At 46.6% G+C, this 15,761-nt stretch overlaps 1 protein-coding gene across 4 annotated transcripts in view; it reads right to left on the minus strand.

Annotated features, from left to right (window-relative positions):
- Positions 1 to 1,686: 1,686 nt before the first annotated feature.
- The window catches only part of LOC121630136 (integrin alpha-3-like), a 45,214-nt gene continuing 31,139 nt past the window's right edge, over positions 1,687 to 15,761 (minus strand). For 2 of the 4 annotated variants that reach the window (XM_041970237.1, XM_041970263.1), the window contains 14 exons: positions 12,792 to 12,928; positions 10,651 to 10,794; positions 9,346 to 9,443; positions 9,028 to 9,196; positions 8,177 to 8,263; positions 8,012 to 8,091; positions 7,857 to 7,934; positions 7,066 to 7,168; positions 6,819 to 6,995; positions 6,595 to 6,711; positions 5,984 to 6,094; positions 5,439 to 5,537; positions 5,239 to 5,364; positions 1,687 to 2,292 (listed from right to left, as the gene is read on the minus strand). In XM_041970237.1, coding sequence (XP_041826171.1) covers positions 2,110 to 2,292; positions 5,239 to 5,364; positions 5,439 to 5,537; positions 5,984 to 6,094; positions 6,595 to 6,711; positions 6,819 to 6,995; positions 7,066 to 7,168; positions 7,857 to 7,934; positions 8,012 to 8,091; positions 8,177 to 8,263; positions 9,028 to 9,196; positions 9,346 to 9,443; positions 10,651 to 10,794; positions 12,792 to 12,928 — 1,709 coding nt within the window. In that variant the 3' untranslated portion in view covers positions 1,687 to 2,109. Of the gene's footprint in view, positions 2,293 to 4,938; positions 5,056 to 5,226; positions 5,365 to 5,438; positions 5,538 to 5,983; positions 6,095 to 6,594; positions 6,712 to 6,818; positions 6,996 to 7,065; positions 7,169 to 7,856; positions 7,935 to 8,011; positions 8,092 to 8,176; positions 8,264 to 9,027; positions 9,197 to 9,345; positions 9,444 to 10,650; positions 10,795 to 12,791; positions 12,929 to 15,761 lie in introns of all 4 variants that reach the window. The other 2 variants (XM_041970245.1, XM_041970253.1) reach the window with 2 other exon arrangements.

Below are 15,761 nucleotides of genomic sequence, written 5' to 3' on the forward strand. Positions count from 1 at the left end.
AATCATATAAAAGTGCTGAGTGTATATAATCTAATGACAAGTGTTACCGTTAAACCGTTAAAGGGTCGGAGAGAAGAAGTGTAGAAGGAGTGAAAAGAGCGACAGATGCCAAATGGACAAAAGTCATTTAAAAAACGGTCATCTGTGCTGAGAGCAGTGTAGTGGAGACGGGCTAAGTGGATTTACTGTTAACTAAATTATCTTTTATGGCAATTTTATGGGATATAACATGATCTAGTGAGAAAACAGGAAAATTAAAGCACATACAAAGTCAGTAGAGCCACAGAGTGATGTCCGGGTCGCGGTACAGCTGTCCATTAATAAATAATTTATCCCACCGCGGATGACAGCGCGAGCACCTTGCGTGATGGATTTCCTGCCTGATGGGAACAGGACTCTCCGTCGGTCCAGAATCTCTCTCGGATATTGGTCGTTTACTCCGAAGTTGGTCCCCTTCAGTTCGCGGCCCTGGTTCTTCACCTGCTCCTTCTGTTGAAGCTGACGAACTTCGCTACAATAGGTCTTGGTGCTGGGACCCGGGTTTCCGCCCGCCAAGCCGATGGACTCTGTGAAAGGAGATGTTTTCACCGTTTCCTCCGGGAGCTTCAGGTGGGTTTTGATGAAGTTTTTCACTGTGGTCTCAGGGTCCTCCTCCGTCTGCTCTGGAATCCCTGCAAATACAGGTTCTCTCTCATGCTCCGCGCCTGCAGATCGATCACCGCTTCCTTCATCTTCTTATTTTCTTCCGAGAGACGGGTCAAGCCCTCGGTGAGGATTTTACCGACTCTCTGAGACCAGCATTTCTACAGCCAGAGTTTCCACCTGCTTCTGGCTGAAATTCTAGTGATTCACGTAGCGCCTGGAACTCCTTGTGGAGAATTTCTACCAGGCTCAAACGCGCATCAAAACTACTGAGTTTCTTATCTATAGAGATCAGAACATCCGTTGAGCTCGTTCCCCCGGTGGTGAAACAGCTCCAGGTGAATCCTCATTTCGCTGTCTCTTGGACTTAGATGCGGTGGAGGGGGTGGACGTGTTGTTTGGTTTCCCATGACGATTCTGTCATAACAACAATCTATAAAATCTGTCAGGCTGGCAAATCCTCCCCGCTGTGCTCCAGAGTTAACTTTTAAAGACACTATTTTACAACTTAAAGAATATTTTGATTAGGCTGGCCAACAAAATACAATTAAATGAAAGAATAAATGTTTGGGCGCGCGGAAGAGTTTGAATCTGCCGTCTCCCCGGAACTACGTCACCTACAGCATTAGTGTCACTTACCTGCCACCAGCGTCACTACAGATCTACTCTGTTTCTTCTGTGTCTAAGGATTTTCAGACGTGAGACTAAGCGTTCGTCCTCCTCGTCTAGCTGGTTTCTAGTTGTCTCGTGTCCGCGGGGACATTTTCCTGAATCCTCCTTTTTATCCTGGCTCCACCTGCATCTGAAACGGTACATATTTTGCTTTTCGTAGACTTGTAAATAATTTCTATTGCCACTTTCTTGCTGTGATGCATGTTCACCTTATTTTGCCTCTCTGTACTTTATTCTATAACAAGAGCTGCTGTAACAAGTGAATTTCTCCACTGTGAGGATAATAAAGTCTAATCTAATCTAATCTAATCTAATCTAAACACATCTTTCCTACAGGACCTGAACACACCACCACACACACCAGGGTTATTCAAACACAGAAACAGTTTAATGTCATCCACATACAGGAAAACACACAGACTGATGCTGCTTTCAGGTGCTGTCAGAAATATCATAACTGTACAAAACAAGTCAACCACACCTGAATGTAACACGGATATTTTATACCACTGTACAAGGAGTCATGAAGGCATCACAACACACAAACAAAGACCTGCCGCCATGTTTGGTCCTTACAGGAACATCCAGGGTTACACTGCTCACTTCCTGTTTCGGATCAATAATCACTGATCCCTTCAGTCAGCTGGGAATGTTCACACACAAGCGTCAGCTGATCAGCTGAAGGTGAACCGGTGAAGAGCTTTTAACATGGCAGCGGTGTGCTGGTCTGGTTTCATCTGGTCTGGTCCAGTTTGGTCCGGTTTAGGATGTGTTTCCATGGAAACTGTGAGTCTTTCAGTGTGTCTCGGTCCAGGAAGTGACCCAGTGTCTCTGGGATTTCCAGTTTCTGGACGAGGTCACCTGATCATGGATCAGGAAACCGTCGGCATCCATCTGCTGCTGCTCAGTTTTACCCACAATCCTCCCCTGGTGGAGCTGCGCTCTGGGCCACACCCCCCGACGCACAAAGAAACCACACTGCAGAGAAAACACAGACAGCCAAGCAGGTAAACAGCCGAGCAGGTAAACAGGAGACGTGGGGGGTATTCCACGAAGCTGGATGAAGGAAAGCCGGGGCTTATCTTGGTAAGTCTGGCTCATTTAATGCAGAGTTCTGTTCCATCAACGTGGCTTATGTGAATGCCGCTGTGTAACCACGGTAACCGATGCACCATAACCAGCCTGCTCGGGGCAGGCTAACGTTTAGCTTAGCTTAGCTGTGTCTCGAAGGTCTGATACAGACTCTCTAAAGAAAGCTCCACCTGGTAGAGCTGCTCCACCTCATTCTGGTATAAAACAAGAAACAGCTGTTTTTACATCATAAATCTGTCAGCACCAGTTTAACTAAAGAAACACGACTATACACGTACTGAACATGAAATAAAAAGAACATGGTATTCATTAAAACTAATTAACACCTTATTAACCCTCCCCAGGTTCAGGAACTCCGACCTCCACTGCCTCTGGTTGGCTAACAGTAAAACTGGGATCAGCTGAGCCCCGTCCATACAGGCCGAGGGTGTTTAAAGAGAGAGAGAGAGAAAGCTGGTCTAAAGAGATGGACGGAGAAACATATAGATAGAGACAGGGTTCCTTTCTGGTTACCATGGCTTGGTCTTTTATTAATGACCCTGCAGAGGGCGCACGCTTCATTCAAAGCTCATTCAGACCACCAGACCCATGGTTTTCAGGGGGAGGACCACCAGTAGCAGGTCTCTGACGTTGTCTTGGTATCTACAGAGCAACATGTTTACAGCTCAACACGTTTAGAACAAACATTTCTTCAAAGATTCCTCCCACTCTGAGACATGTTCTGGTTCTTTATTTCCACCTGCTGCAGGTTCGCTTTGCTGGTAAGATGCTGCTGCTGGTGGAACAGTGCAGAGTTTATGTAGGTCTCACACACACACAGTAATATATTCATAAAGTATGACGCATATTGATTATTGGGTTATTAATAAGCCTAGCAGGGCCAGTACATCTTATCCAGCAGTGACGTGCGGTCAGGAGGCAGCAGTACTCTGCCTCACCTCCAGGGGGCGTAGTTTCATGCTGGTGGATGAATAGTGAAATAAGAAGCTCTTTTTGTTCTTACAATGTAAATGTGACTCCAGAGGAGTCGGTGCTTCACCAGCCATGAACCCACTGCACGTCACCTGACCTCCATCAGCTTTCTTGTTCAGCTGCTGAGAAAATGAAGCTCTCGGTTTGCTCTCTTTTCCTGCAGCTCCTCTTTTCCACCATCCACTCGTCAGGGCTTCCTACGTTCCTCAGGACCTCCACATAGCCAGGCTATGTAAGCCTCGCTGGGATTAGCTCAGCTAGATGCAGCTGGAATGTGTTAGTGGAACTGCTTGAGTCTTAATTCAGAGACGGTGTTAGTTCAAGCGAAGCTTTCCTGATACAGCCTGGCTTCCTGTAGCTACACTGGTGGAATACCCCCCAGCTGAGCAGGTGAACATGTAAACAGGTAAACAGGTGAGCAGGTAAACAGGTGAACAGGATGAGGATGAGGTAGCTCTTCATCCTTCTGAGTTTTTGACTTCATGGGAAGATAAAATGAAGGAGTGAAAGATGGCGTACAGAGGTGAGTGGCATCGGCATCACAACCACTGTGGTTGGTCAAATATCCAGTGGGTGTGGCCTGATTGGTCGTCATGGTGAGAGGCTTCAGTGGTATTATGGGTAAATGATCATCTGGTAGTATCAATAATCTGACAGATAATCAGACCGAGATGATCAACAGCTGGAAGAAAGAAGTTCACCAGAAAAAGTCTCAAACAGTCAGATACCGGCCAGTAAACAGTCAGATACTGGCCAATAAACAGTCAGATACCGGCCAGTAAACGGATACCGGTTAGTAAACAGTCAGATACCGGCCAGTAAACAGTCAGATACCGGCCAGTAAACGGATACCGGTTAGTAAACAGTCAGATACCGGCCAGTAAACAGTCAGATACCGGCCAGTAAACAGTCAGATACCAGTCAATAAACAGTCAGATACCGGCCAGTAAACAGTCAGATACTGGCCAATAAACAGTCAGATACCGGCCAGTAAACGGATACCGGTTAGTAAACAGTCAGATACCGGCCAGTAAACAGTCAGATACCGGCCAATAAACGGATACCGGTTAGTAAACAGTCAGATACTGGCCAGTAAACAGTCAGATACCAGTCAATAAACAGTCAGATACCAGTCAGTAAACAGTCAGATACCAGTCAATAAACAGTCAGATACCGGCCAGTAAACAGTCAGATACTGGCCAATAAACAGTCAGATACCGGCCAGTAAACAGATACCGGTTAGTAAACAGTCAGATACTTGCCAGTAAACAATCAGATACCGGTTAGTAAACAGTCAGATACCGGCCAGTAAACAGTCAGATACCGGTCAGTAAACAGTCAGATACCGGCCAATAAACAGTCAGATACTGGCCAATAAACAGTCAGATACTGGCCAGTAAACCGTCAGATACCAGTTAGTAAACATTTAGATACCAGTCAGTAAACAGTCAGATACCAGTCAGTAAACGGTCAGATACTGGCCAGTAAACAGTCAGATACCGGTCAGTAAACAGGCAGTAACCAGTCTTTACAGCAGGCCCTCTGGCAGCAGCAGCGTACCCAGCCTCAGAGCTCCTCTGTCAGCCTGTCGTTCTCAGACGGCTGGCTCTTCTTGTGGGCCTTCTGGGTCTTGGCCTGGTACATCTCCCTGGTGCTGGCTCTTCTGAAGAACCCACACTGAACAGCAGGAGGCGACACAGCAGCACTTTACCAACCAGGAGGAGGAGCTACGCTGATTGATGTCATGATAATGGCAGAACAAATGTAAATAACCAGTTCCTGGCTTCAGGGTCCTGGACTGCAGTCTGTTTTAGACTCTGAACCAGATCCTGGCTTGAGGTGGTCTACCTGTAAGCCTACCTTCCAGAGCAGCAGGCAGATCAGAGCCAGTAGCAGAACCCCAGCAAGGACAGACACCACAATGATCCACAGAGGGGCGCCAGAGTCCACGTGCAGTCCAGTTTCTGGATGAATGAGGACCTGGAACTGCAGACAGGAAGCTGAAGTGTAGGAAACTAGGAACACCTGGACAGGATGTGATGTCTACAGCTCTTTGTTACCTCTGAGCTCTGTGGCTCCATCCTGATGGTGGGCTTGTTGGTCTGCAGCTTCAGGGTGGCCTGGCCTCGAACCAGCACACTCCTCGCATCACTGTAGTCCTGAACAACAAGGGGAGGTTCTGACTGAGGGAGCGACACACTGTGGCCACTAGAGGGCAGAAAGGCTTCCTACATCAACAAGAACAAGTCTGCGGAGACGTGTTTAGGTATTAATGTAGATGAGAACAGAAGGTTAGGAAACAGGAAGAAACTTTGGTCTGGAGAACAAAGAACTCTGTGTTCTCCAGACAGGTGATTTAACCTGTTATCTCCAACCTCACCACTAATACTTTGTATTTAGGTATCTCTGATTTTTAAATTATTATCTCAGTTTTTTTTTATCAATTTAATTTTGTTCTCATAATTTTTTATTCTTCTTTTTAAGTTTTTCATCGTTGAGCTTTTTAATCAGTTTTATTATGTTTTTTAAGTTGTCTTGCTTCGGTTATTTGTTTTGTTTTTGAACATTTTGAACATGTCTTGTGTCACAAATGTTGTGTTTGTACCTCGATCATGGTGGAGTTCCACAGTCGGCTTCTGACCGTCAGAGTTGCAGAGTTGTTCATGTTGAGCAGAGGACAGACAAATCTGACACAGTTCACCCCGTGGACGCAGTCCTGCAACATGGTTCACATAAATCATGTGGAACACCCAGAACAACTCATTCCTGGAACAACTCATCTGCACCTGGAACAACTCTTCCACACCCGGAAAAACTCATCCACACCTGGAACAACTCATCCCTGGAACAACTTATCCACACTTGGATCAACTCATCCCTGGAACAACTCATCCACACCCAGAACAACTCATCCCTGGAACAATTTATCCACACCCAGAACAACTCATCTGATCCCGGAACAACTCATCACACCTGGAACAACTCATCCACACCCGGATCAACTGATTCCTGGAACAACTCATCTACACCTGGAACAACTCATCCTCACCCGGAACAACTCATCCACACCTGGAACAACTCATCCTCACCCGGAACAACTCATCCACACCTGGAACAACTCATCCTCACCCGGAACAACTCATCCACACGTGGAACAACTCATCCCTGGATCAACTCATCCGCACCTGGAACAACTCTTCCATGTTTGTAGCGTACCAGTTTGTAGGACTTTGTCTGTCTTTGCTGGTGGAGGCCACGGAGACTCATCTCTTCCTCTTCCTCCTTCTTTCCCTCCTCCAGACTCCTCTTCCTCTTCTTCTCCTTCTTTGACAGCTGAACAAACAAGAAGAGAGTTTTTTTTTTAATGTAACATAGCAGGAGGACCCTCCTCACACTGAGGTCTCATTCTACTTTTAAGAGGCCAATGTTGCTATGGTTACAAGGATGTTGAGGGGATTGATGATGTTGCCAGGTGGAGTACAGTGAGACTCTGAGGTGCCGTCCAATTTGATCTCTGTGAGATACAGAAGCCACTTTCTGTTGGTCACCTCTATCGGCCAGTCAAACTCCACCTCCAGGTTGCCTAGGCGACCCAGTGGCTTCCCATGGATGTTCACCTGTCAGAGGACACCTGGTTACACCTGTTCTGTTTCCTCTGTTCCAGCAGTTTGGATATTTAAGACGAACCTGAAAGATGAAGCTCAGCAGGCTACCCATGTCCTCTGTTTTCTTCATGGCTGACTCACCGATCACATGACCACTGAAGGAGGCGGGGCCTGGCACATCAGTTCTGTCAGGAAACAGCCAATCAGAGCACTGAGTGTTTGAAGGAATGATCTACTCTCATTAACTCATAAAAAAATCTAAGTGCATTTACTTTTTATAGAAATGATGATGATAAATATGCAGTCAATAACTACGGGCTGAAGGTTAAAGTAAAGAACGACTCGTTCATGGTGAGCTCGGCTTGGTCGCTTTCTCCAGACTGTTCTCTGCTCTGACCCACCAGAACCGAAGCTGATTCTGTCTGGTTTTACAGAAGAACCACAGGAACATTAGTCAGGAACTTCCTGCCAACCAGCGTTTCTGCCAGCGTTTCTGTAAAGGGTGGACGTCACGAATGGATCGATGGAACAAGGACAGTAACTTCCAGGATGAAGGTGGGGATGCGTTTGGAAAAGTCCAAAAACAGTTTTCTAAAAAGAAGATGCTCAGCAAAGAGACAGAAGTCATAGCTCTGCTGGGCTGTTTCAGTTCAATTTAACTACAGAAACCAACCCTTCTGAGACCTTTCACACCAGCTCATTCTGGGCATAACACTGACATTCCTCCGTCTAGACCTGGGTTATGTTCATGTTGTTTCCTTGGCAACGGTCTGATTTTAATCCTCCTTCTCTCAGAGTCCTTGTGGACTATCCTGCTGTCTCACATCGGTTGGGGTTCGAGCAGCTTGATGAGCAGCAGCTGTTTGTACTCACAGCGTCAGCGACGTCTGCAGAGAGTACTCCACCATCATGGAGACGGACACCGGGGACAGATCCGACTGCTCGCTGAGACTGAGGACATACAGAGACACCACTCAGAATCCGTCCAACCAGCACATAAGACCGGAATGTGGGGCTGGACGTCCTACGTGGACAGCTGCAACAGAGACCGGATCTCCCTCGTGTCCAAACTGATCTCAGACGGCTGAAACTTTATCAACACCTGAACCTGAAACAGACCAGACCAGAGATTCTCAAAGGGAGGACTACAGTGATCCATCAGGTACCAGAGGACAGCAGTAACAGATCAGTACCTTCTGGTTTCTTCTGAAAGGGTTTCCCAGCTCACACAGGAGAGCAGCGTCCTCAGCAGAGCATTCCACCATCGCCAAGACGTCACCCTGAAACTCAAGCACAAGTCAGTAACCAGTTCCAAGTTCCAAGTCAGGACTGGATCCCTCCGGGGAGTCCTCCAGGTCAAGACTCCTGTCAGCTCCAGAACCTTTCTAAAACCAGCACCATGTTACCATCTGGTTCTTTTGGTCCAGTAGTCACATTGTTCTAACACGATGTTAAAGGTAGTGTCATGTCAGGTTTCCCCAGCAAGAAGGTTCATGGGAGGTAGAAACCTCCCATCCGGCAAAAACTGAACGGTTCATCTGGTCCAGGCTGAGGAGGAACATCTGTCCCTGTCAGTCAGAGCTTCCATGGGTCCTCTGTATGACCATTCCTTACAGAAAAACCATGTGTTTCACATGTCACCCCATATTGTGTAGATGTGAAATGCATCACTGGAACATCTGCTTGGTAATAACGTGAAATCGTGTTAAAATAACGGGAAATTTTCTCATGTGACTGCATGGGTTCTACGTGTGATTCCATAGGATTCACATGAGTTTCACATGTGGTTACACGTGGATATTAATATGGGTTTTACGTGATTTTATCATGGACATTTTCCAAAACCACCTTTTCCAAGTGTTTCACATGTGAAACCAACATGTAAGACCACCCAGAAGTATCTCTGGAAAAAACTGAGGCTACCAGCTCGCATTTATTTATAGATCCATCCATCCATCCATCCATCCATCCATCCATCCATTCAAGTGGACTCGGGTGTCCAAAGCTGGTTTAAGTCAGGTTTTCAGGTCCAGGTCTTCCTCACCTTAGTTTGGACCCCGGAGTACGTGAGTGCCGGCGGGATGCTGATGTTTAAAACGGCGTTGTGAGCATCCTCTGCTGGTCGGCCGTCTGATGCCGTGTTGCTGACGTTGACCTCCAGGATCAGCCTCTTCATGCTGCCATCATAGTACAACACTTGACCACCCTGGAACCTGGAACACACCCAACACATCAGCCCGGTTCTTCTACCAGAATCTCAGAACGGGTCCCACAGATGGGCTTCAGGACCATCAGGAACAAACCCATCCTCATTCTGTTCAGATCCATTTTCAGTAGGTCGGTGTTCAGAATGGTCACTCACTCTGAAAACGGGTTCTGGTTCTCATCAGTGAACTGGGCTGACATCTGCAAGTTGCTATGGCAACGGTTGTCAGAACCACAGGCCTTCTGGATGTGGATCTGAAAAACAGGATGTTTTGGTTTTGTTAAAGTTCTGAAAATGTAGCGGTGAGATCAGAAAACACAAACCAGGTTCTGACATGAAGCTCGGCAGATGGTTCTGATGGGATATGGTTTTGCAGGTTCTGAACTGGGTTCTGATGGGTTGTGCAGGTTCTGAGCTGGGTTCTGATGGGTTGTGTAGGTTCTGACCTGGGTTCTAATAGGTTGTGTAGGTTCTGACCTGGGTTCTAATGGGTTGTGTGTTCTGACCTGGGTTCTGATGGGTTATGTAGGTTCTGATGGGTCATGTAGGTTCTGACCTGGGTTCTAATAGGTTGTGTAGGTTCTGACATGGGTTCTGATGGGTTGTGCAGTTTCTGACATGGGTTCAGATGGGTTTTGTGTGTTCTGACCTGGGTTCTAATGGGTTGTGTAGGTTCAGACCTGGGTTCTGATGGGTTTTGTGTGTTCTGACCGGGGTTCTGATGGGTTGTGCAGGTTCTCACCCGGGTTCCGATCAGTTGTGTAGGTTCTGACCTGGATTCTGATGGGTTGTGCAGGTTTTCAGCCCGGGTTCTGTTTGGTTGTGTGTGTTCTGGCCTAGGTTCTAATGGGTTATGTAGGTTCTGATGGGTTATGTAGGTTCTGACCTGGGTTCTGATGGGTCATATAGGTTCTGACCTTGGTTCTGATAGGTTGTGCAGGTTCTGACCTGGGTGCTGATGGGTTATATAGGTTCTGACCTTGGTTCTGATGGGTTGTGCAGGTTCTGACCTGGGTTCTAATGGGTTGTGTGTTCTGACCTGGGTTCTGATGGGTTATGTAGGTTCTGATGGGTTGTGTAAGTTCTGACCTGGGTTCTAATAGGTTGTGTAGGTTCTGACATGGGTTCTGATGGGTTGTGCAGTTTCTGACATGGGTTCTGATGGGTTGTGTAGGTTCTGACCTGGGTTCTGGCCTAGGTTCTAATGGGTTATGTAGGTTCTGATGGGTTATGTAGGTTCTGACCTGGGTTCTGATGGGTCATATAGGTTCTGACCTTGGTTCTGATAGGTTGTGCAGGTTCTGACCTGGGTTCTGATGGGTTGTGCATTTTCTGACATGGGTGCTGATGGGTTATATAGGTTCTGACCTTGGTTCTGATGGGTTGTGCAGGTTCTGACCTGGGTTCTGATGGGTTGTGTGTGTTTTGACCGGGGTTCTGTTGGGTTGTGTAGGTTCTGACCTGGGTTCTTATGGGTTGGGGTATCTGGCTGAGCACGGGAAGCCGTCTGAGGTCTTGAATAGAGTTCCTCTTCTTGGGAATCTTCTCATACAGAGAGACGTTCAGGGAGAACACCAGTGGTTCTACTTTATCTCGGATTGGACTCTGAATAGAACAGAATGGGTTGAAAAGAAGTCGGGCAGAGAGCAGGTGGTTGATTCAGGGGGTGGAATAAACAGGACGCACTCTTCCTGAACAGAAACAGAGGTCTGAGGCACACCACGACCACAGAGATGGCGTCGCATGAAGATAAGACTGAGAAACTCTGGATAGAATTGGAGACGAGGAGGTGACGGACATGAAGTGAAATTTAAAGTCACTCTCTGTAACTGTTTGACCGCAAAACTCTTTCTGAATCATTCTGATGCCACATAAATGAATAGTTGTGTTCAAACCTGCAGCGTCCGCAGACTGAGAAACCCCTTCCCTACTTTTATGTCCTGAACTATGCTGTGGTTTACTGAGCTTGAAAGTGATCATCACACTGACTTTTACTGGCTGGAAAGATCTCGGAGAAGAGACGGGACGATGACGATGCCGGATTAGCCGTCGTTTGGAGAGATCTCGGAGAAGAGATGGGACGAAGATGATGCTGGATTAGCCGTCGTTAGGGGAGATCTCAGAGAAGAGACGAGACGAAGATGATGCCAGACTAGCCGTCGTTAATGGAGATCTGGGATAAGAGACGGGATGAAGACGATGCTGGATTAGCCGTCGTTAGGGGAGATCTCAGAGAAGAGACGAGACGAAGATGATGCCAGACTAGCCGTCGTTAATGGAGATCTGGGATATGAGACGGGATGAAGACGATGCCGGATTAGCCGTCATTAGGGGAGATCTCAGAGAAGAGACGAGACGAAGATGATGCCAGACTAGCCGTCGTTAATGGAGATCTTGGATAAGAGGCGGGATGAAGACGATGCCGGATTAGCCGTCGTTAGGGGAGATCTCAGAGAAGAGATGAGACGAAGACGATGCCGGATTAGCTGTCGTTAATGGAGATCTGGGATAAGAGACGGGATGAAGATGATGCCGGATTAACCGTTGTTAGGGGAGATCTCGGAGAAGAGAGGGGACGAAGACGATGCCGGATTAGCCGTCGTTAATGGAGGTCTGGGATAAGAGACAGTACGAATATAATTCCGGATAAGCGGTCATTAATGGAGATTTTGGAGAAGAGATGGTACGAATATAATTCCGGATTAGTTGTTGTTGGCGGAGATCTCGGAGAAGAGACAGAAGAACATAATTCAGGATTAGCTGTCGTTAGGGGAGATCTCGGAGAAGAGACGGATGAAGACGATGCCGGATTAGCTGTCGTTAATGGAGATCTCGGAGAAGAGACGGGACGAAGACGAATGCGTATTAGCCGTCGTTAATGGAGATCTCGGAGAAGAGACGGTACGAATATAATTCCGGATTAGCCGTCGTTAGGGGAGATCTTGGAGAAGAGACGGATGAAGACGATGCCGGATTAGCCGTCGTTAATGGAGATCTCGGAGAAGAGACGGGATGAAGACGAATGCGTATTAGCCGTCGTTAATGGAGATCTCAGAGAAGAGACAATTCTCAGACAGTGTTCTCTGACAAGATTCTATACCAATGTTCTCTAACAACATAACACAATCACTGGAAGAGTTCATTAATAACATTCTCTGATGTTTTCTGACAATGTTCAATATTTTCTTATGATGTCCTCTAATGTTTTCAAACAGGGTTCTCCTACAACGCTTTCTGACAAAGTTCTGTGACGTTTCCAAAAATTGTGTTCTGACAGTTTCCAACAATGTTTTCTGAGGTTTGTTCTCTGATGCTAATTTCTGATGTTTTCTTACAGCATTCTCTAACGATGTTCTCCAGCAAAGTTCTCCAACGAGGCCCTGTTCCGGGATCCTGGAGCCCACCTAACAAATGGTTAATCCTGACCCCGGTCCTGACAGTGTGGGAGGTTTTCCGGTGGAGGACTCCGTCCGTCTTATCTCTCCCAGCAGAACTTCCTCTGATCAGCTGTAATCGGGCTCATATTCTGCTCACTTTGCAGAGCCAACCGTTCAGTCCAATCAGAGTGTGTGTGTGTGTGTGTGTGTGTGCCTGCATCTCACCAGCAGTCCGGCTCTCAGGGTCTCACATCTTCTTTTTGGCATGGACAGGTAACCAGTGTGGACAATCTGCCCGTTGTCCTTGAAACGGAGGCGGGGCTTGAGGCTGGTGATGTCAGCAGTCACAGTGAAGCGGACAGCTGGATGTGAATGAACAAACGGCCATTTTTAAAACGATAAAGCTGGAACATCATCAGAGAGCTGCAGCTGAGGCGTTCGGTGAACCGGAGGTGGTCGGAATCACGTACCGACCGAACCAATATGGACCTTCTCAGAGGCTTCGCCAGACCTCATCCCGATAAAGGAGGACCAGGTCCAGGAGGTAACCACCCAGCAGTGAGGAGTTAGATGACACTAGCAAGGATCGGTATCTCAAGCTAATATATGTATTTAAATAGTGTAGTAAAAGCTCTGGTTTGCTCATTCTGGATGGTCTCTGAAGCAAAGAGCAGAGCTTCAACCACCTGAAATGTGTTCTACCTGCAGGTTATAGACGCGCTGGAGAAGAATGTCAGGCAGCCAGTTAAATACCAGACATGACTCAGCAACTTTTACTGGAGAGTAAATTAAACATCATCTGTTTTACACAATAGTTGGAGCACATTTCCATCATCACTTATACCCGTGTTGTTCTGCAAATTTAAATATACATGAGTGAAGTCTGACTTCCTGACCTTTATCTGGCTGGATTTCCAAAGTGAACCTCCAGACTCATGCCAGATGGAAACAATGTCACCTGATGGCGTTTATCAATAATCTGATCATCAGAAGTTTTTCCTGACTTGAATCCAAATTCATCAATACATCTGATTAGCTTCTAAGTTCTCTGTTTGCATGTTTTGCATTATTATTATTATTATTATTATTATTATTATTATTATTATTATTATTATTAGCAGTAGCAGTAGCAGTAGCAGTAGCAGTAGTAGTAGTAGCAGTAGTAGTAGTAGTAGCAGTAGTAGTTGCAGTAGTAGCAGTAGCAGTAGCAGTAATAGCAGCAGTAGCAGTAGTAGTAGCCGTAGCAGTAGTAGTAGTAGCAGCCGAAGTAGTAGCAGTAGCAGTAGCAGTAGTAGTAGTAGTAGCAGTAGTAGTAGCCGTAGCAGTAGTAGTAGCCGTAGCAGTAGTAGTAGTAGCAGTAGCAGTAGTAGTAGTAGTAATAGTGGTAGCAGTAGTAGCAGTAGTAGTAGTAGTAGCAGTGGTAGAAGCAGTAGTAGAAGTAGTAGTAGTAGCAGTAGCAGAAGTAGTAGTAGTAGCAGTAGTAGTAGCCGTAGCAGTAGTAGTAGTCGTAGCAGTAGTAGTAGTAGCAGTAGCAGTAGTAGTAGTAGTAATAGTGGTAGCAGTAGTAGCAGTAGTAGTAGTAGTAGCAGTAGTAGCAGTAGTAGTAGTAGTAATAGTAGTAGTAGCAGTAGCAGAAGTAGTAGTAGTAGCAGTAGCAGTAGCCGTAGCAGTAGTAGTAGTCGTAGCAGTAGTAGTAGTAGCAGTAGCAGTAGCAGTATTCTATTCTATTCTATTCTATTCTATTCTATTCTATTCTATTCTACAGTCATTTAGCAGACGCTTTTATCCAAAGCTACTTACATTTGAGAGTAAGAACAACACAAGCATGAATTCAAACAAGATGGGACATCATAATTAAGTGTTAGTCAGACGGCTTTTGAGTCCAGTTGGACCAGGTGCTGTCATGTAGTGCTAGTGCAGTGCATGTAATTTTTTTTTTTTTTTTTAGTCATTTTATTTAAATACAGGATCACGATTTCATCACACAATATCAACTTGGTCATAAGTGCATGATTTCATCACACAATATCATCTTGGGCATAAGTGTACACAGCTTCTTCAATACTTGGTTGAGCCAAAAAGCTGGACAAATCTTTCTAACTCATTTAGTTAAGCTAAATGTGGAAATGCTCCTTAAACAACTGAGTCTTTAGCTTGCTTTTGAAAGTGGATAAGGACTCTGCGGATTGGACGGAGTTTGGTAGATGGTTCCACCACCGGGGAACAACAGAGGAGAAGAGTCTAGCTACTGATGTGGCGCCACCTTGTGGTGGGAGCACTAGGCGTCTTTCACTGGCAGAGCGTAACTGTGGAGAGGGAGTGTAGCTCTGGATTAAGGAGTGGAGGTAGACCGGAGCCGTTTGGGTTATTGTTTTGTAAGCCAGAAGCAGAGCTTTGAATCTGATGCGCTGCAACTGGAAGCCAGTGGAGAGCGATTAGCAGCGGAGTGACATGATCTCTTTTGGGCTGGTTGAAGACCAGACGTGCTGCTGCATTCTGGATCATCTGCAGAGGTTGAAGTGAGCATGCAGGCAGGCCAGCCAGTAAGGAGTTGCAGTAGTCAATGCGTGAAATGACCAGAGCCTGGACCAGGAGCTGGGTCGTGTGTTCAGTCAGGTAGGGTCTGATCCTCCTGATGTTGTAGAGAGCAAATCGGCAAGACCGAGCAACCGAGGCAACATGGTCCTTAAAGGTCAGCTGGTTGTCTACTATGACACCAAGATTCCTGGCAGAAGACGTAGGCACAAGCGTGATGGAGTCAAGCTGCACGCTTATCTGTGGCGGTAAGGAAGGATTGGCTGGAAAGACAATAAGCTCGGTCTTGGACAAATTTAGCTGAAGGTGGCGATCCTTCATCCATGCGAAGATATCAGCAAGGCATGCTGATATTCACATTGAGACGGTTGTGTCGTCAGGTGGGAAAGAAAGGAAAAGCTCAGTGTCATCTGCATAGCAGTGGTAGGAGAAACCATGAGAGCTAATGATGCACCGAGTGAGGAGGTGTATAGTGAAAAGAGAAGAGGGCCAAGCACCAAGCCCTGAGGCCCCCCTGTTGTCAGCCCATGTGGATCTGGACATGCCCCCTTGCCAAGATACTTTGAATGATCTCCCTGTGAGGTTGAGCAGGTGGTGGAGATAGAAGAGAGTTAAACGCCATGAACAGTTGTCGTGTGTTGGGAGCATTGCAGATCTTGT

The sequence above is a fragment of the Melanotaenia boesemani genome, chromosome 2, assembly GCF_017639745.1.
Source record: "Melanotaenia boesemani isolate fMelBoe1 chromosome 2, fMelBoe1.pri, whole genome shotgun sequence".
NCBI classification, from domain to species: domain Eukaryota; kingdom Metazoa; phylum Chordata; class Actinopteri; order Atheriniformes; family Melanotaeniidae; genus Melanotaenia; species Melanotaenia boesemani.